Source organism: Micromys minutus (assembly GCF_963924665.1).
Source record: "Micromys minutus genome assembly, chromosome: 3".
Taxonomy (NCBI): domain Eukaryota; kingdom Metazoa; phylum Chordata; class Mammalia; order Rodentia; family Muridae; genus Micromys; species Micromys minutus.
Genome location: NC_137972.1, coordinates 84,546,716 through 84,566,670, shown reverse-complemented (window position 1 = coordinate 84,566,670; position 19,955 = coordinate 84,546,716). Strand labels below are relative to the sequence as shown.

The window sequence follows — 19,955 nt, the reverse complement described above, 5'->3', positions numbered from 1 at the left end:
CCCAGCCGTGTGCAGTAGTCAGTTTAGATAAAGGATACTGGGCTTCGGACTAAAGACTTGGATATATTCCTTCAGAGAAAGAATATGGCTTATCAATGAAGTACCATAAGAATTAATTTTCTCTCCAAGTTTTAGACTGTAGATATAGCTATCTTGCAAATAAAATATCCTTGGGATCCTGTACTTTACTCTGGTATTTTGGCAAAATAATGTTTGGGGTTTTTTTTTTTTGTTTATTTTAGTAAAATGATTGTTTGTATTTATTACATTTTAGGTTTTTAAAAAATTAATGCAAATCTGGAAAAGATACTATTTAGTGGATTTTATATTTTTAAAAAATAACCCCCTAAAAATTGTTCTTCAATCTCAGCTCTTCCTTAATTAGTTGCCCCAGGCGTGTGTAACATTGTGTGTTCTGATGACCATGTGAGATCCTTTTTAATGTAGCAGGTCCTTTGCACATCTGCTTCTGTAACTGATGGACCTGCTGGGAAGTTTGGCAGTGTTAAGGGTAAAGAACATTAAATATTGAATCAAGCCCTGGAACAAGTCCTATCTTAAGACTTACCATCTGTGACTCCTTCAAGTGACAACTGGCTTACCACCTCAGTTTTATCATTAAAAAGTGGAAATTAAAAAGTATAACAGTGCAAAACCATTGTGCTGACACCTGGCTGAGATAAACAGATGCCTTAAAAATGAGGTCAGAGTGCCCCAGAACAGAATAGGTAGTGTGCATTTGTTTGGAGTTCTTTAGTACTCGGGGGTAATCTCTATTGTTGTTTAGCAGTTTGTACCTCGGGCTTAGTTTTTCCTGCTGACTGGGAATTGTCACATCACTTCACTTCATTTACCACATTCTCAGATGTCTTTCAATCAGAAGAAAACATGAAATTTGTTCAACTGTAGAGAAATTACTGGACACATAATGCTCTATATAGCATAGCCATTAGGATGGGATTATGGGGAGAAAGCTGCATATTAACTTGTAACATTAAGTAGTCCTCTGTACAGCTAATTTATAACTTACTAAGAAAGAACATGAAAATGGCTGTTGGGATCATGAGGCTTTTTTTTTTTTTTTACTCTTATGAGGTAATGTCTCACCATGTAGCTCAGGCTAGCCTCGAACTCATTATATAGACCAGGCTGGCCTCAAACTTACAGTGATTTTTCAGGTTCAGTCTCCCGAGTATTGGGATCACACGTGTGCTATCCTGCACAGGTTTTTACTTCCCCAGCCTCTTACAGCAGTTACTAAAATGGAAGTTATAGAAGAATATCTCCCATGAGACCCCCTGCAGTGACTCCTCTCTTGTTGCCTCCTGTGCTTAGTGCTGGAACCCCTGCATTCTGAGCAACACACAAGCCCTGCTCCCCTGCTCCTGTCCTCACTGCTTCCCTGCCTCTGAGGGAATGAGTGTCTGTGCACACTCTGCCTGGCCTTTGCTCTGCTCTGTGGCTATGCTTTGGCCCTCTTCTGTGCTCCCAAAGATTTGTTCATCCATTCAGAAGCCATCATGTGTTCAATAAGGACCAGATACTGAGGGATGTGGTAGGGTCTTTTTTCTTTATGTTTGCTGTTTTAAGAAAATGTAACCCAAACTGGCCTCAGACCCAGATTTTCCCTCCCTCCCAAGATCAAAGGCATGCACCCAGCCTAAAAGCAAACTTCAAATTATTTTTCTCAGCATTTTATCATCTCAGCATTTATTGTACTTTGAATTTATAGAAAACAGTAGGTATTTTTGTCTTTGTTGCCTTAGTTGCTGGCATAACAAAAACAAGGTGCCAACCATGGATTCAAATGAACTGCTGCTTATATTTATAGTGTTTATTGGATACTTACTTAGAATGTCAGTTTAATAAAAAAGATTGAGGTGGTGAGGCCGCAGGACCATGCTTGGACAGTGATTGGGAAATGTGGGCATATAATACATGCCTTTCATCCCATCACTCAAGAGACAGACACTGGCCAATCTAGATGAGTTTGAGGCCAACCTGGTCTTCATAGTGAGTTCTGCGAATGAAGGAGATGAGCTTCGCATGTCAGGCTTTCCGTGTACAGTATGGTCCTCAGTAGTCACAAAGGGCCAGTGCTACAGAATGAGAAACATTTTCAAGACTTTTGTATAGTGCAGCTGTCTTTTTCTTGCTTGTTTTATTCCTTTTTCCTGTTTTAATTAATATTTTCCAGCACTGTATTATCCCTTGCACAGAGCCTAAACATAAGTGTAAAAAAAAAAAAAAAAAAACTAACTCAGCAAGGAATTACCCTGAACATGCTTTAAGAAAGTTGCTATTTACATGCCTTTTTAAAAAGGTCACAAACTACAAAGAATACGGATAATACATGTGCGAGTATATTACATTCTTAGATTGTCCGTTGTAATTGTGAGATTGCTAAGTGTCACTTAAGGCCTGTGTAGGGGGCAGATTAGGGGGATATTTATGGATAGCCTTTCTGTGACCACCTCCCTTCTCTCAATCTTTCTTTGAATGCTGTTTGATTGTGTCTAGTAAGCCTGGGAAAGAGGCAGTAGACAGGAAGTTATACTCTCTGCTGGGAGAGACTTTGTAAAATGACCAAGGATGCCAGAGTAGCTAAGTGAAGCCTGCTTAAGGGATAAGCTAGGAGAGCAATAGTTAGAAATCAGATAAATTTTTTAAAAATGCTTCAAAAGCAGGAGGTAAAGTCACTCTTTAGTTGTTATCAAGAATTCAGAAAGTGCCCGGCAGTGGTGGCACACACCTTTAATCTCAGCACTCGGGATGCAGAGGCAGGCGACTCTCTGTTAATTCAAGGCCAGCCTGGTCTTCAGAGTGAGTTGTGGTACAGTCAGGGCTACACAGAGAAACCTTGTCTCAGAAAAAAAAAAAAAAAAACAAAAAACTTCAAAATGAATTCAGAAAGTCACATTGTTTTAATATCTATACCAATTTTCCTTGCTCATGTAGCTGCAAGATTAGAACAATCTAGAATATTCTATTTTAATATTAAGCCTGGTTTTCAACTCATGAATGTCTTATTAGGTATATGTGGTTGCTATGAATATTAAAAAAGAAGCAGAGTCAAAACCAAAGAGAGCAATGAGAAATACTGATGATGATGATGACTGTGGCACCATAGACGAATTACCTCCAGATAGTTTAATTACCCTGGTGCAGCCTGAACTGCCAACGCTCAGCCGCCTGTGGCTGGCGGCACTGAAAGACTACGCACTTTTGACTTTACCAGCTGAATTTTCTAGTCAGCTTCCCCCAGATGGTAAGTAGTTTGCTTTTATGGGGTTCAGACTAAAAATAAAATGGACTCAGCAGAGGCTAGAACCAACAGTAACACAGTAACATCTTGAAATTTGTGCACATGAATTTGGAATTATTTCCTTTAGAGTATGTCCTTTATACTGATTTTGTGAACTCAGGGTCTGACAACAAGGAGTGTGTTAGCTGAAGCAAGAATGTTAGTACAAATAGAGCACTCTGAATGGGAAACTAGTGACCTTTAACCAAAGCAAGTTTTCTGCTGTGTTTTCAAGTAAATTTTAGTCGAGCCATAAACTGTGTTGCTAAATCCTTTGCTTATATCATTTAATTAATTCTCCTGTTGAAATCAGGAGCCCCCATTATGAACATGTTTTTTGTTTAGGAGAAATTCCTTCTCAAAAACTCAATCTTCCCCTTGAATATTTTAATGATAATTATTGAGTCCTCCTTTATTCTCTTCCCATCAGGCACCATGATAGCAAGGACAGAGTAGAAGCTCAGCGTTGGTAGTAGAAATGGGAGGTGGGGGGAGGAGAGGAGGCGGAGGAAGAGAGCAGAAAACTGGAGACAGACTTCTTCAAGGTGAAGAAACAGTGTCCTGAGGAAGTGTGGCTAGTCCCACCAGGGGAGGACAGTAAACAGATGCATGGTGTCCCTGGCTGCAGAGCGGAGAAGCTGGAAGGCTGGCGTCAGGAGGGACAGGTGCCTCCAGCTGAGCTTTGGAAGTTTGGGTTGTGGAGGAGCTTGTTGCCTGAGCACTCTTTTATGTGAGGCAGCTCAGCTAGCCCAAGTCATTCTTAAATGTGTGAACATTCATAACAGAAAGCATGTTCTTACTTGACTTGGCTGTTTCACAGGTGGAGCATTTTACACTCCTGAGACCATTGATACAGCAAGACTTCACTACCGGAACTCCTGGGCCCCCATCCTCCATGCAGTGGCACTTTGGTTAAACAGCACAGGATTTATATGTCAAGAGTCCACAGAAGCCACAGCTGTTTCTGGGGTACAAAAGCGCTCCCCAGCCGTCGGTTTGAACCAGGTTCCAGGAGCAATGGCTAGTGCTAAACCCCTGCCAGAAGTGAACAAAGACAGGATGCACCTGATCCTAGGTAGGGCCTCAGAGCATTTCAGGGCCTGCCACTGCAGAACGTGTGCAGCCGTCTTTGCCATACTGTGTAATGTCTTACGTAGCACAATTCAGAGAAAGAACAATAAAGGACCTTCAGCTCCACTTATAAAGTAAATGAATGTTTATCTAAAACTACTCCAAAAGCCTAGCCATAGTGTTCACTCACAGGACAATATTGAATTTCTGGGAAAAAATCTAGGGGTTTTTATTCAGCATGCTTTTTTTTATTAGCATTTAACAGATTATCCAATAAAGAAAAAAATATTTATAATCTAGTTGTAAATTAATTTTTAATCTGTAAGTGTTATTATTTAAGTACTTACGTATTCTGAAGGAAATTGGTGACCTTGTATTTTCTGGAAGTGAGAAGTAAGACAGCTAGTAAGGTGTAATTAATGGAGTTTGTTGGTAGATTTCACACTTAAAAATATGAAAACCACCAGAGCCTTGTCCTTGTCCCCTGTGAGCAATTGTTTGGACAAGCCTTGTGTGTAGCTTGACGTTTAGAAGCCCGGTCTGGGAGACGGATGGCTCAGTGGTAAGAGCACTGATGCTCCCACAGAGAACCTGACTCATTTCTAGCACCCAGCTCTCACTGCAGCTCCAGTGGCCCTGACACCGTCCTCTGCACTCTGCAGGACGTATACTCACGTGAGCAGACCACACAGATACACATACTGAATCTTAAAACGTATGCTTACAAAATTGTTGGCAACTCTTTAATGAAGTAATAAAGTAGTTATGAATTTATTCTTAATATAGTATAATTTTTTGTTTTGTTTTTTTGAGATAGGGTCTCACTGTGTAACTCTGGCTGTCCTGGAACTCATTTTGTAGACCAGGCTGGCCTCAAACTCAGAGATCTCTGTCTCTGCCTCTTAAGTGCTGGGATTAAAGGTGAGCATCACCACCACCTGGCTAATGTACTATATTTTTTTTCAATTCTAGAAATTGAAAAGTGATTATCTTCTGACATACCTAATTTGAATATTAAGCAAATTGTAACACTACAACTTCATATTGTGTTTGTCTGCTTAGTCTAGAAAACATTTTTAATTCTCTGATATTAATAAATATATAGTAAGCTGGGAAAAATAGAGAAAAATATTGTATCAAAGCAACACAAGTGTTTTGTGTTGAAAACTTACAGCTTTATTTTGTGCATTCCAGGTGTGAGTATACAGTTTCTTTGTTCCCCTCGACCAGAAGAGCCCATTGAACATGTTACAGCCTGCCTGCAGGCCTTACACACCTTACTGGGTTCTCCTTATGCACGAATCCACATTGCAGAAGATCAGGTACGGTGTAGTTCTATAATGGAAAATTGGCTGCTTTGTTTTAATCACATCTACCTTGAGGTACATTTCTCACATTGGAGATAAACATTATATGTTGCTAACAAGCTTATGTGACTAATACCACCGTAAAGAGGTTTGTCTCACAAGCTGGACTGCAGCTAAACACCATGGCTTTACCCTTCTAGATGGGGAGGGAGTAGTGAATGTGGGGGTCAGGCACTAGCACTGTGGTGCAAAGGCAAAAGACACCTTCTCACAAGACAGGGTAAGAGAATCAGATCTTAGAGAGGAGCTGCCAGAGGGAGGAGTTTCCTTCTGAGAAAGAGCAGCACAAATAAACAACACTGGGATCTAGGAGAACATGACTAGGTCAAGGGTACTATAGTCATTTACTATCGCTGACGTAAAACAGGTAGATGTCATCGGATGCGGCTGGGCAATGCTGTAAACGCCAAATATGAAGGTTTCTTTATGACAAAGGAATTTGAATTCTATCCTGAAAGTGAAAGAAATGATTAAAAATGTGTAAATAAAAGAATGATTAATTTTGTTTTGAAGGATCATTTGGAAGGAAGGGAGGCAAAGGATGTAACTCAGTTATAGAGCTTTAGCACAGATAGAGAGGTAGATAGATAGATAGATAGATAGATAGATAGATAGATAGATAGATAGATAGACGATAGATAGATGGATACATGATAGATAGATAGATGATAGATGGATAGATGATAGATAGATAGATGATAGATAGATAGAGAGATGATAGATAGATAGATAGATGATAGATAGATATAGATAGATAGATAGATAGGTGATAGATAGATAGATAGATGATAGATAGATAGATAGATAGATAGATAGATAGATAGATAGATAGGTGATAGATAGATAGATAGATAGATAGATAGATAGATAGATAGATAGATAGATGGCTAGACAGACAGATGGACAGACAGATATAGAAGGATTATACATTCATCCTTGTAGAGGTTGGATTATGAGATATAAGAAGGGAAGCATGTAGGCTAGCTATGAACCTCTCTATAGAACTTTTCAAAGAATAGTAGTCTAGAAAACTTGAATGAAGATGAAAAGAGGACCATATTGGGAAATTGAGAATAAACATTTATGGGTCAAAAGAGGGAGCTAGATGGGCAGTGGGGACCAGAGAGTGGGAGTAAGAGCAAAAGCCAGCAGCTCTCAAGGGCAAGAGGTGCTCTGTGGGAGGCAGGGACAGTGTGGAAGGGAAGAATGCTGCAGACAGATATGGGACCACAGCAAGGGCAGAGGAGGCCTTTGGCAGCTTTAAGTAAGAAAGTCTAGAATGTTCAGTTACTATGAGGAGAGTGGCTCAGGAAAAGCACAGGTCTCTATCAGTCCCTGGAAGTATATTGGGATAAGTGAGGAGAACATGAAGAGAAATGAGACAGACAGCCCTGAATTTATTTTGATTTTGAATTTCTTTGTACTTGTGGGGATTGGCTTTAGAGCCTCTTGTGTGCTGAGCCAGCACTTTCTGACAGAGCAACACCCCAAGCTGTGTGTGGGCTTTTTTTATCTAAGAGGAAGAGGGAGAAAAGTTTTGACTGAATTAAGTTTCTCTTCTAATTTTTAATTTGTGGCAATCTCATATCAGTTAAGTGAAGAAATTATAGAGATTTAAGATTACTGTGTAGTAGTTGCTGAAGTGAAAAACACCACCAGTTCCTCAGCTTAGGTGGGCAATTAGGAACTTCTGTGACACTGAATTCTGGCAACACCAATGACTCCGGTGCTTTATTCCAGTAGCAGAATAATAATATCTGAATAGAAAACATAGTTATTTATTTATTTATTTATTATTTTATTTTTTTATTGAAGAACTTTATTTAAAAAAAAACAAAGATAAATGTACAAATTTTTAAGCATTTTTTTAAGGTTTGATACTCTGCATTAAGGTCTTACAAGTTACAATGAGCAAAAAGTACATGTAAAACAGGATGTAACCCGGAATTAGTCAATGTTTTCTTAGTGTGTAAGGATTGAGCATAATGTTTTTTTTTTCTTGAACTTCACACAGTTTGTGAGTTGTTTCTGGGGCAGTCCAAGACTCTAGGGTTAGCATCCCACTATCAGTGACTTCATATTATGTCTGTTCTTTTGTGACTGGATTATCTCACTCAGGATGGTATTCTCTAGATGTAACCATTTTCTTAAGAATTTGGTTAAGTCATTGTTTCTGATAGCTAAGTAGTACTCCATTGTGTAAATGTACCACAATTTTTGTATCCATTCATCTACTGAAGGACATCTGGGTTCTTTCCAGCTTCTGGCTATTATAAATAGAGCTGCAATGAACATTGTGGTGCATGTAAGAAAACATATTTAAATACTATATGTTGCCTGAAAATCTTATAGAATAAAGTGTGACTCTCTCAATTTTATTATAATGCTCTTTTGTTATCTAGTCCTATATATTAAATTTTAGTTACAAAATTATTATTGCATGTGTATTTTCTCAGATTTTAATCGTACACATCTGTCATTTGAAATTGAAATTAACTAAGCATATTTGTATTAATTATAATAGCTGATTGGTGTTGAGTTGCTAAGTGTCCTGCACCGCCTGTTGCTGACCTGGAACCCACCCTCCATCCAGCTGCTGGTCACTGGCGTCGTGCAGCAGATTGTCAGAGCTGCACAGGACCATCTACAGGAAAAGAGAAGCGCTCTAAGTAAGACTGGAAGCAACCTTGTTTGTTCTCCAAGGTTTGGAGTTGGCTCTTTTATATATATGGCTGGTTTTGCCACGTGCATGCTGGGGCCTACAGAGATCAGAAGAGGGTTCTCTAGAACTGGAGTTGCAGATAGCTGTGAGCTGCCATGTGGTACCAGGAATTGAACTCAGGTCCTCTGGAAGAGCAGTCAGTGCTCTTACCCATGGGGCCATCTCTCCAGCTCCGTGCTCCTGGTTTTATAACCAGGCATAGTGGGCAAGCCTGTAATCTCTGCATTTGGGAGGTCAAGACAAAAAGATGAAAAAGTACAGTGTTCATTCACCGCTATAAAGCAGATTCAAGGTCAATTTGAGACCTGTTTCAAAACAAAATTAGAATTAAAAAAATAATTAATTTTGCGTTTGTTCTATTCAAAGGTGTCAATTTTACATGGTTTGTCTAGCATATTTGTTATTCCTGTTATGAAATACAAACCTAGTGAAATGCCTAGTAATGGTTTTCCAGGTGAAACGGATTACCCATGGCTTTCAAGGAGGGATCATCTAGCCAGGGCATTGTACCAAGAGCATATGGCACCAGCTACACATTCACTTATACATCCTTAGAAATAGTGTTAAGTATACTTATTATTTTATGTCTATTGTTGCTGGAAATATCATCAGATTATATCTTTTCCTAAGATGAAGAGGATATGGAAAAAGAGTCTTGTCCTGCATTAGGAGAAGGAGGTGACACCGGTGGCCTCACTCCTGGAAAGTCCCTTGTGTTTGCCACCATGGAGCTGCTGATGTTCATTTTAGTACGGCATATGCCACACTTGAGTACCAAGACGTCGGACTCTCCAAGTCACGTGCCCATGAAGACTCCCCTGTCAGAAGAAAGTGCTCGCTTGGTGGCAGCCACGGTGGCCATCCTCTCGGACTTGCCATTGCTTTGTTCACCAGCTGGTATGGCATTGACCAGTATTTGAGAGTGTGCTATATGAAAGTAGACAAAGATGAGTTTTCTTTGGATTTTAACAGTTTTTTTTTTTCCTTTCTTAAATGTCAGCTACAAAATGAGAAGATTTTTAAAGGGTTAGTTTGACTTAAACAGACTGGAAAAGAATAAATTTTCTAAAACTTACAACCTAAGGTAGCCTTTTCCAGCATGTGTAAAGTCCTTATCTTGGTTTCAATTCCCAATATCATAAAGCAAATGAAAACCACATGGGAAGAATGACTGAGTCAGTCCTTCCTGAGTGTTATTGAAAAACTAATGCATGCCTGAAGCACTGGGAAGAACTGTGGTTGACAGAGGTGATGGTTGTCTGTAGATAGGAGGAACTGTGGCGTGGAGTAGATTTTCCTTCAGTTTTAAAGAAAAAATAGTACCAGAAAGTATGTGGGTCCATTTCAGCCCAAGCAGACCTTCCTGGCTCTTATCTGACAAGCATGAAACTGGCTTTTCCATCACGGTCACTTGGAAGGAGCCTTACTGAGGGCAGGCTCAGGTTCTAGGATGCTTTCATCTGCATTTGCTTGCTCAACCGTTTATTTTCCTGACTTGACTAACTCTGTTAATACTGAAAGGCAATTACATGTCTTAGAATTGTGTACATTCACCAGGCTGCTCATGTGTGGTTAGTGTTCTACTGCTTTCTGACCTCAGTTCGCTTCCCATTACCAAGTAGCTAACACAGGAAGTAAGAAAACGGAGATCAGTTTGAACAAAAAAGAAAATGCCACTTCTGTTTTAAAACCAATGTAGAACTTTGTTATTTGTAAACATTGATTTATGATAGTAATACAGTAAATTTGAATAAAACCAAGGAAAGAAATAATATTAAATCACTGTCAGCCAGGCATAGTGTTGCTGAGGCAGGATTGCTTGAGCTCAGGGTGTGAAGCCAGGCTGTACAGTCATGAGACCTTATCTGAGGGAAAGGAGAGCACAGTCAACTGTTTCAAAACAGTGTGTATGTGCGAGTGCGTGCGAGTGTGTGCGTGTGGGTGTGTGTGTGTGTGTGTGTGTGTGTGCGCGCGCGCGCTCGCATGTGCGCGAGTGTGCGTGTGTGATAGAAACAGCTATCATGTGGTAACTGAAGGAGTTACAAAAACTTATTTGATTTATTTCAGGATGTATGACAATCCTGCCCACAATCCTGTTCTTAATTGCAAGAATATTGAAAGACACAGCAATAAAGTCTGCGGACAACCAGGTTTCTCCCCCAGTCAGCGCAGCTCTTCAGGGAATAAAAAGTATTGTGACACTTTCAATGGCCAAAACTGAGGAAACTCAGAAACAGTGGACAGCTCTAATCCGGAGCACTCTTGCCTGCATCCTGGAATATTCTCAACCAGGTAGTCTGGGTTTTCAAAGTTTTAATTTCTTAAGTTGTTTGTTCCTTGAATATTACTTGAATAACCTTGTCGGGAGACTATTGTATAACACTAAATCAACCTGAATTATCAAAACTGAATTATTCATATAATAGTTCAATATTATATGAATGTTGCTAGGTTTAAAAGAGAGACAGTATAGACCTAGAGTTGACATGTATTGGTATATGTATGTTTACCTTTTCGTTGTTGTCCTCTCTCCCTTTGGAATACCCTCTCTCTCTTTCTCTCTCCTTTTTTCCTCCTCCTTTTTTGTTGTTGTTATTTTATTTATGTTTTGAATCATGGCCTTGTTAGGAAGCCTAGGCTAACTTCAAACTCATAATCATCCCATGTCAGCCTCTTGATTCCTGAGATTACAGAAATATTCCACAATGTCTAGCTATGTGTTTCAATAAAAATAACAAAATAGGAGTAGGACAGGGTAGCGCGTGCCTGCTACCATGTAAGAGGCAGGGCAGGTGGTTCTCTGTGAGCGCAAGGCCACCAAAGTCTACACAGTGAGGTCCAGGCCAGCCAGCGCCAATGTAATGAGGCTGTGTCTGCAAAGGAAAAGTAAAAAGAGGAGACTGAGTATTTATGACTATTCTAACCTGTCCCCAAACTGAACTACAAGCTTGATACTGAAGTATCTTATCCTGTGTCTATATATAGAAATAAGGAATTTCTTACATTAATATCTACTAATAAATGTATCTGTATATGTACATGCATTATATTGAGTAACATAGGCAATTATAAACAATACATGGTATTTCTTTATGTTTTTAATTTGTTTAAGTAAATTTACATAAGAAATCTCATTCTTTTATTTCTTCAATCAATTTGCCAGTCACTTGTTACCTGTCAATAGGTATTTTTTATAATTTCTAATTTTCCACAATTACAAAAGTGACTGTGATAAATATTCTTAAGGATTCCTCATGTTTTTTATGGCACATATGTATAACTGAAAATACATTTTTAACACTAATTTTATCAGACAATGCCAAATTGCTGTCTGCTGTAGCTTTATGGGTTTGTGATCCCATCAGCAACATCTGCTAATCTCATCTCCACACATCAATTTATATTGTCCTTGTCTTGGCAAATATAGGCATTTTTAATTTAGGGGCAGTGCTTATTCATAGTTTTTAACCTTTTCTTCTGTGTTTAACTTTTCTCACTTAAATTGTTTTGTTTTGTTTTTTAAGAAAATATCCTAGCTGTGAAACAGTAAGAAGGAGTGGTTTGCCGCCCCTTTCACAGCTTTCCAAACCTGGCACCAAGTCCCATGTCTGTCGTGCCAGCCCTTAGAAGGCGAGGGCACGCTCACTTTCCTGCCTGGAAGTGTGTCTTATGTAAAGACCTGAGGTCCTGAACTTAAAAATTGTGTGTGTTTATGTGCACACATGGAAATCGTCATGGGAGCAATGAATGCTTTTAAAATTGTTGCAATCCTCTTTTTTACTTTTAGAGCCCTAGATTTTGAAAGAATTTCAAACTTTAATAAGATGTTCGAGAATAGACTTGTGGAGTCCAGTATTGTCCTAGATCTTGCCTAACACTCTATAGGACCCTCTGTGAAATCCGTATATCATTATTGTTACTCATCATAATTAACTTTACTGAACCACTTAGGATTATGTCGATGTCTTTGTGATGTTTTACTCCTAAATACTTCATAGGTAGCCTAAGAATGGAGTAATTCCTTAAATACCACAGAGGAATTACCAAACTTGGCATCAATGAAGTGCTGCTGTTCTCATGCAAGTCTCAGAAGTGGTCCTAAGAGTGCCTTTTCTCTGCGTCATTGTCATCTTTAATCGGGGCGCTTCCCGAGCCTCCATCTTTTATGGTGGTCCTAGTTTATTTAGTTTTGTTGTTTTTTTTAAGACAGGGCTAACTCTGGCTGTCCTAGAACTCACATGGTCTAGATTGCCCTTGAATTGTGGGATACTCCTGTCTCTGCCCCCGTACCCCAAGTGCTGGGATCACTGCTGTGCAACCACACAAGCTCCTGCTTCTGAAGACTACAGGACACCTATTCTGTAGAACGTTTCCTAACTTATAGTTGTTTAATTTCCCCTTGTTTATATTCAGTTTATACATTTTGAGCAGGAATATCACATAAGTAATGTATATGTCATGTCATGTAAGGCAACATAAAATATTGCTTTGTCTGACATCAAGACTCTCTTGCCAGCCTTGGTGGCACACACCTTTAGCCCCAGCACGCAGGAGGCAGAGGCAAGTGCACCTCTGAGTTTGAGGCTAGCCTGGTCTACAAGCAAGCAAAGAAACAAACAAAAATTAAAGATAAAAGAAACTCTTGGTTTCTGCTTTTATTATTATTTTTTAAATTTCAAATGCACTGGTGTTTTGCCTGCATGTGTATTTGGTACAAGGGCATCGGATCACCTGGAACTGGAGCCACAGACAGTCATGAGCTGCCATGTGGGTCCTGGAGTTGACCCCAGGTCCTCTGGAAGAGCAGCCAGTGCCCTCAACTGCTGAGACATCTCTTCAGCCCCTTGGTTTTTGCTTTTTAAGACAAAGTTGTGATTTGTAGTCTCCACTGGCTGCCTTCAAATTCGTGTCAATACCATGTCTCCACCTCCCTTGTGCTGGGATGACAGTTGTACAGCACCGTGGTAAATCTCAACTCATTACTTCCTCAGATGGCGCCTGCCACAATTCCACATTATAATGCTGTATTTCTTCTTCCTATAATAATTAAGGGTCTGGCAGAGAGATGCTTTGAGTCTATCTTAACTGTCTGCTTCCTGTCAAACAAGGGTGCCTGAAGCATTTATTCCTGCCATAGTTCTACAGCAAGAATTTTGTAGTCTGTGTTTCTCAGGCTGGGACATTCTCTGGTAAACATTGAAAGAGAGTTGTTCACGTCTGTGGTCCTGGAATGTCCCCGTGTTGCTTCCTTTTGTTTCCCAGATGACTGTGTGCCCGCACCTGATGAGATAAGCACGCTCACAGCCATCGCGCTCTTCCTGTGGTCGGCCAGCAGTGAGATAATAGGAGTGCGGTCCCTGCAGAGCGGCTGCATGAACAGATTTAAAAGTGCTCTGAACTCCTGTGACCCGTGGGTGAGTTACCCTGCCACAGCCTGCCTCGTCACTAGGATGTGATGCTGCATGTTTGCAGTGTCTCCTCATCTTACCTCTTGTTCATTGTTACTGTGTGCATGTGTGTGAGTTTGCGTATGTGCAGGTACTTAGTGTGCCACCACACGTGTTCTTACCTGCCTAACTGTATGGTCAACCCATAGAATGACTGTAAATGGGAAAACTGTTAAAGAGCACTGTCTGAGCACTCATAGAGTGACATACAGACACTCGCCTGTGCTGAAATTTTCTATAGTATTTATTTCTGTAATACCAAGGATGTTAAAGGATAACATTGTTGCATCTTTTCTGTCTTTTTTCCCCCTGAGATAGGGTTTCTCTGTGATGCCTGGCTGTCCCAGAACTGGATTTGTGGACCAGGCTGGCTTTGAACTCACAGAGATCCACCTGCCTTTGCCTCCCCAGTGCTGGGATTAAAGGCCTGTGCCACTGTCATTGTTGCATCTTTTAATGAACATGTTTTATTGGTTTATTTTGTCCAAGTCCAAGTTAAGGCTTCTCAAACATGCTGCACACAAGGAAAAGAAAAATCAGTCTAGAACATTCTTGCCTCCCCTGAGCCTCCTTAAAGTCTTCAGATTCATAGCTCAGAGACCTCTATTCTTAAAGTACCCTCCACACCTTTCTATTTGCAGAGAAACTTGGTGGTTTACTTTCTAACAAAGTACTGAAACAAGGGCACACCATCCTTTGTCCACTCCCTGATGAGCAGCCCCTTGACCCTTTCCCTTCTTAACAAAATCATTACTACTCTAATGATCATGGTGACAAGTGCCTTTAATCCTAGCACTCAGGAACAGAGGCTACTCTGTCTCTACAAATTTGAAGCTATCCTAGTATAAATAATGAGTCCCATGCTCACTGGAGCTCTATAGTGAAAACTTGCCTCAAAAGACAAGAAAAGAAAAAGTTAATATGAAGTTTTTCTATTCTAGATATAGCCAATAAACCTAGAAATAGATTTAAACAGTTGTTTCCAAGAATCAAATGGGGTTAATTCATGTAAATAGTTTATTTTTGTAGTTTTATTTCAGACCAGTCATTTGTTAGCCTCCCTTACTATAGTGGATTAAAATTAGAGAGACTATTACACATTAAAGGAAGAAGTAAAAAGAATCGAGACTTTCTAGTGTCTAGCTTCCCCCACACAGTAGAAATATTGGTTGTATAAGCCTGATGGTCTTGGTGACTTACATATAAGGGATTTCTTTAATCTCCAGTTTTTAGTTAGCATTGGGTTCTACTGTTCTCCTTTTCAGTAGCTGTTGAGGTGCAGTGTAAGCAAGATCTGCCAGATGCACTAATTTAAAAAAAAAAAAATTCTCTCTCTTACTTAGGTTCAAGCCAAATGCTACCAGCTTCTTCTCTCAGTCTTCCAGCATTCCAACCGCGCCCTCTCGACTCCCTACATTCACTCCTTAGCTCCACTAGTGGTTGGGAAGCTGAAAGCTGTGGAGAAAGACAGACCAGCCAATAGCACGGAACTTCTGGCTGTCCAAGAAGGAATTAAAGTTCTTGAAACATTAGTTGCTCTTGGAGAAGAACAGAACAGTAAGTATTTTCTGATTAAAAGCCACTACTAGTCCAAAATGAAGACCTGTATTATTTATAAATTTTAATGTTAAACACAGGCTTTGCAGCAGTGAATTTCCCGAGAAGCAATTACAGTCTGATTACATGATATATTTGCTCAGTGTATTAGGTTTATTTATATTTATTTTTCATGAGTAAGAACACTCAGTGAATTATTGAGGGCATTTTCACTCATGAATTTTGTTTTTTAATTTTTATAGATTTATTTATTTATTTCATGTATGTGAGTACATGGTCTTTAGACACACCAGAAAAAGGCAACAGATCCCTTTATAGATGGTTGTGAACTACCATGTGGTTGCTGGGAATTGAACTCAGGACCCCTGGAAGAGCAGTCAGTGCTCTAACTGAGCAATCTCTCCAGCCCCCTGCTTTTAATTTTCTAACAATATATTTTTAAGAACTAGAAACAGTATTGATTTAATAATTTTTTAAATAAAATATGAATCACATAAGCCTTCTGTACTAACCATGCAGTAGAAGCACCAAGTATCATAGGGTACCTCAGGATTTGATACTTAAATTTTTGCTTCATGAAAACTGCAAAATGCCTTGATTTAACCAGAAATACATGTAGATGCATACTAAAATTTGATTTTAATTGTGGAAAGAATAAAATTTCAACAGATGCCTTATAATTAAACATTAAGCTGCTCCTAATTTTCAAGGCCCACATTCTGTGCTGAGAAAGAGCTCACTTTCACATGCAAGCCTGGGCCCCATGCTAAGCATGGAGCAGGGTCACATCTCTGTCTCCATGGTGAGCTTAAATCTAAATTTGGGCATCTGTTAAGGAATTGAAAGGGAAGTCAGTTCAAAAATATTTTAAAACTGAAGAACAGAAAGACCAGTGCTACCATTACAGAATGAATAAGGTTAAGTTCTATTTATAAAGTTTATAGTTAGTAAAATAAAAATGCAATTAATCCTACTTTGTACCTAGTAACCTACACATTAATGTACTGCTCTGGTGACACCTTCTGGACAGTCCTCTTTTCCTCCCTGCTTTAGTTTTGACATCACTTCTTTCTGTCCACGCTGGAGATTGAGCCCATGGCTTCGTGCACATGATCTAGTGCTGAGCTGTATCTCCAGTCACTCAGTGGCTTTTCAGAATTCTTAGCCATCTTCACAATTTCCTGGGAAACGTTTTCATGAAAAAAGATCACATTTGTAAAGAGATCAGAAAACTTAAACGATAATTCAAAACCTAAAGATTTACCTTTGTAAAGTGATGTGACTTTACAGAATTGAAAAGCCCTAAAGATGTTACTATTAGATTAACATCACTGATTCATTAAGTCATTGTGTATTTACTCATTACCATCCTCCTGGTCTGTCTGACTCTATTTATTAAGTGATTTACCATTTTTACTCCTGTGGATTGAGATTAAACCAGGCATATGTGTTTTATTGCCGAGCTATACCCCACCCCTACCTTTATTTTTGCATAGCATTTAGTCTTAAATTTTTAGCTAAAAAAAAAGCCCAGTTACTTTTTACGTATTCTTACTAACTATATGCTTATCCTCTTAAAAGTCTTGCTGAAGTGTAAAACATTTATAATCCAAGTAAAATTGTGTTTATTATTGGCACATCTTACTAATACTGCAAATTGGTCTGATTTAAAGTGGAATTATAATGCTTCAGTTGTACTGATGTTCCAAACCTTTATCCTTTGAGACGTAGCTACAGCCTTGTTTGCTATTAAACTGTATTTGCACAAGTAACATACATAATACTGTTACATATTACGTACTGTATTGTTATTATTAAAAATGACAAGCTGCAGGGCTGAAGTTATGGGCCAGCAGTTAAGAGCACTGGATGCTCTTTTGGAGGACCTGGGTTTACTTCCCAGCACCCTCATGACAGCTAACAACTGTGTGTAACTGCAGTCCCAGGGGATCTGACGCCCTCACACAGGCACCAGTCAAGCTGTGCTCTCTGCAGTCAGGCCGTGCCTTCTGTCTGTTGCAGGAGTCCAGTTACTCGCCCTTCTGGTGCCCACTTTGATCTCCTACCTGCTGGACGAAAACTCTTTTGCCTCAGCAAGTTCGATCTCCAAAGATCTTCATGAATTTGCACTCCAGAACTTAATGCATATTGGACCTCTGTACCCACATGCTTTCAAGACGGTAATGGGGGCTGCTCCTGAACTGAAAGCACGACTAGAAACTGCTGTCCGAGCAAGCCAGGCGAGCAAAGCTAAAGCAGCTGCCAGGCAGCCTGCCCCCGCCGCGCATTCTGCACCAACAATCAAGCTGAAAACAAGCTTTTTTTAGTGGCTCTTCCATTCATCTGTATTTATATTTATGTAGTTAGTGACGGTCCCTGTGTCAGTCCAGACGATGGATTGTTTTATTTGTATATCAGAATTATAATGCTTTGAAGTTGATTAAGGGAAATAGTGTTTACACCTCTTGCCGATTTTTAAAAATCATGTGGTAAATGTATTTTTATTTTTATCCTAATGATAGTTCTCTTTTGTTGGTTTATTTTTGTTGTTCCTATTGGGGTTTTGTTTCCAGTTTTTTTGGTACAGGTAACTAGACCCAGAGCCTTGCTCATTGTAAGCATGCACTGTACTGACCTATGCTCCTGGACCTTAATTAACTTATTGTTTTTAATTGTAAGCCACAGTCTTTTAAATTTTTTAGACTATAATTGTATCATGTAGTTGGGCAGCCATTGGATAATATCAGGAAAAGAAAATGGGTCAAATTTTAGCATTTGTTATGAAAAGTTATTTGAAAAGCAAACAGATTGTAAAATTTGAAGTGACTCAAATAACAGAAAAGCCTTTGTTTTATGGCAAATATACTATGAATAAAATCACATTTTCTAACCATTTCATCCAATATCCTTGTCTTCCTGATGGGCTTTTAACTTTCATATTAACTGCTGGAATTATGCTTTGTATATATCTGTCTTGCTAACTGAATTGAAATCCTCATGTAAAGGTCCCCTGAAGAGTCTCTAATGTACTGTGCTGTTCTGCTTATTCTAAAATTTGTCCTGCTTCATGCTTTGCGTAATTGCAGAGCCTTGGGTTCAGATCGTGGTCGTTACTTTCATCCATCAAATATTTATTGAAGCCTGCTATGGATAAGGCATCAAGCTAAGTGTGTGAAGGCACACGGAGAGAATTACAGGTTAGGTGTGCCGGTCTCTCATGCAGTGGGAACAAATTTACCAGACAAAACATAACTGATTATGGAATACTCTCCATGCTGGTCAGCACATTTTAGTCTGCAGTTTTAGCAGACCACAGAGTTTAGACTCCATCAACAAAGGGACTTGTCTGAACATTTCATTGTTAGTGCCATTGGAAACATGCTGTTTGCTGTTTACACTCCTGTGCCTGCATTGACTGGCCTGTCTGGTTCTTGTGGATGCCTCAGAAAGGTGCTTTGTCTCATTGGTTTTTCTGATTGACTCTTCTCTCTACAGCGTTGATTTTCATTTCAGGATGGGCTTCCAACATTTTTCTTTTTGCTCTTTGCTTTTGTCTTTCTTTTCTATAAAATTCTCTTAAAATCATTCCCAGTGCCAGTGCCATGTAATCTCAGTGACTGAAAGACTGCAGATAATTTCCCCAGTGTATGCAAGGCCTTGGGCTCAGCCCCCACTGCCAAGAAAACAATGTGTACAGTGGAGTGGCTTTGGTATCTCCACAGCAATTCCAGCACAGTCACACGTTTTCACTACTCCCGAGCTGTCATCTCCGTCCCCTCCTTCCCCTCAGTCATAGGCTGTCACCTGGAATCTGCTGTCTACATTTCATACTGTGGGCCTTCATTAGTTGTATGGAGTCACGTGCTCTTTCATGACGAGTTTATCGACGGTTCATCCACACTGTAAACTGGGTCATCCTGCCATTCTTTTTAATGGCTGAATACTCGTATGTTGTATGCATACTTTTTCTTTATCCACTTATCACCTGAAGGACACTCAGGCTGTTTCTCCCTTCTCCCTCTTATGACAATCTTACAACTCATGATGCTCTGAACAGTTAAGTTCAGCTTTTCCATGGATGTATTTTCTGAGACAGGTTCTCATTCTATACTCTAGGTTAGCCCCTAACTCAGGATCCTTATGCCTTACCCTTCTGAGTGTTGAAATTATAGATTTGCATCACAAACATATATTTTAATATCTCACAGTATCTAGCCAGGACTGGAATTAGTGACTTAAATAATAACTCTACATTTAACTTTAAAAAACCTGCTAAACTCTTAATATTTTTGTACACATGTGTGTGCATGTGACCCTCTCAATCCAGCCATTTGTGTAGATCCTAGTTTGTACCCTGGCTGCTTTTGGTTGTTCTTGGCACCTCCCTGGCTTTTCAGGATAGGATAATTTATACATTATTTTCCATCCTTTCCCTTTTTTCTGTCAGTATACACTTATCCATTCTATAACATTTGTAGGAAGCCGTT

At 39.5% G+C, this 19,955-nt stretch overlaps 1 protein-coding gene across 2 annotated transcripts in view; it reads left to right on the top strand.

The window, feature by feature from the left end:
* Positions 1-18,305, top strand: part of HEATR5B (HEAT repeat containing 5B) — a 68,027-nt gene extending 49,722 nt beyond the window's left edge. The window contains exons 28-36 of one of the 2 annotated variants that reach the window (XM_080913990.1): positions 3,034-3,268; positions 4,125-4,379; positions 5,570-5,697; positions 8,267-8,411; positions 9,095-9,361; positions 10,532-10,756; positions 13,727-13,878; positions 15,255-15,468; positions 17,491-18,305. In XM_080913990.1, the coding sequence (XP_080770116.1) occupies positions 3,034-3,268; positions 4,125-4,379; positions 5,570-5,697; positions 8,267-8,411; positions 9,095-9,361; positions 10,532-10,756; positions 13,727-13,878; positions 15,255-15,468; positions 17,491-17,795 (1,926 nt within the window). In that variant the 3' untranslated portion in view covers positions 17,796-18,305. The remainder of the gene's footprint in view (positions 1-3,033; positions 3,269-4,124; positions 4,380-5,569; positions 5,698-8,266; positions 8,412-9,094; positions 9,362-10,531; positions 10,757-13,726; positions 13,879-15,254; positions 15,469-17,490) is intronic. The other variant, XM_080913991.1, reaches the window with a different exon arrangement.
* Positions 18,306-19,955: the final 1,650 nt, after the last annotated feature.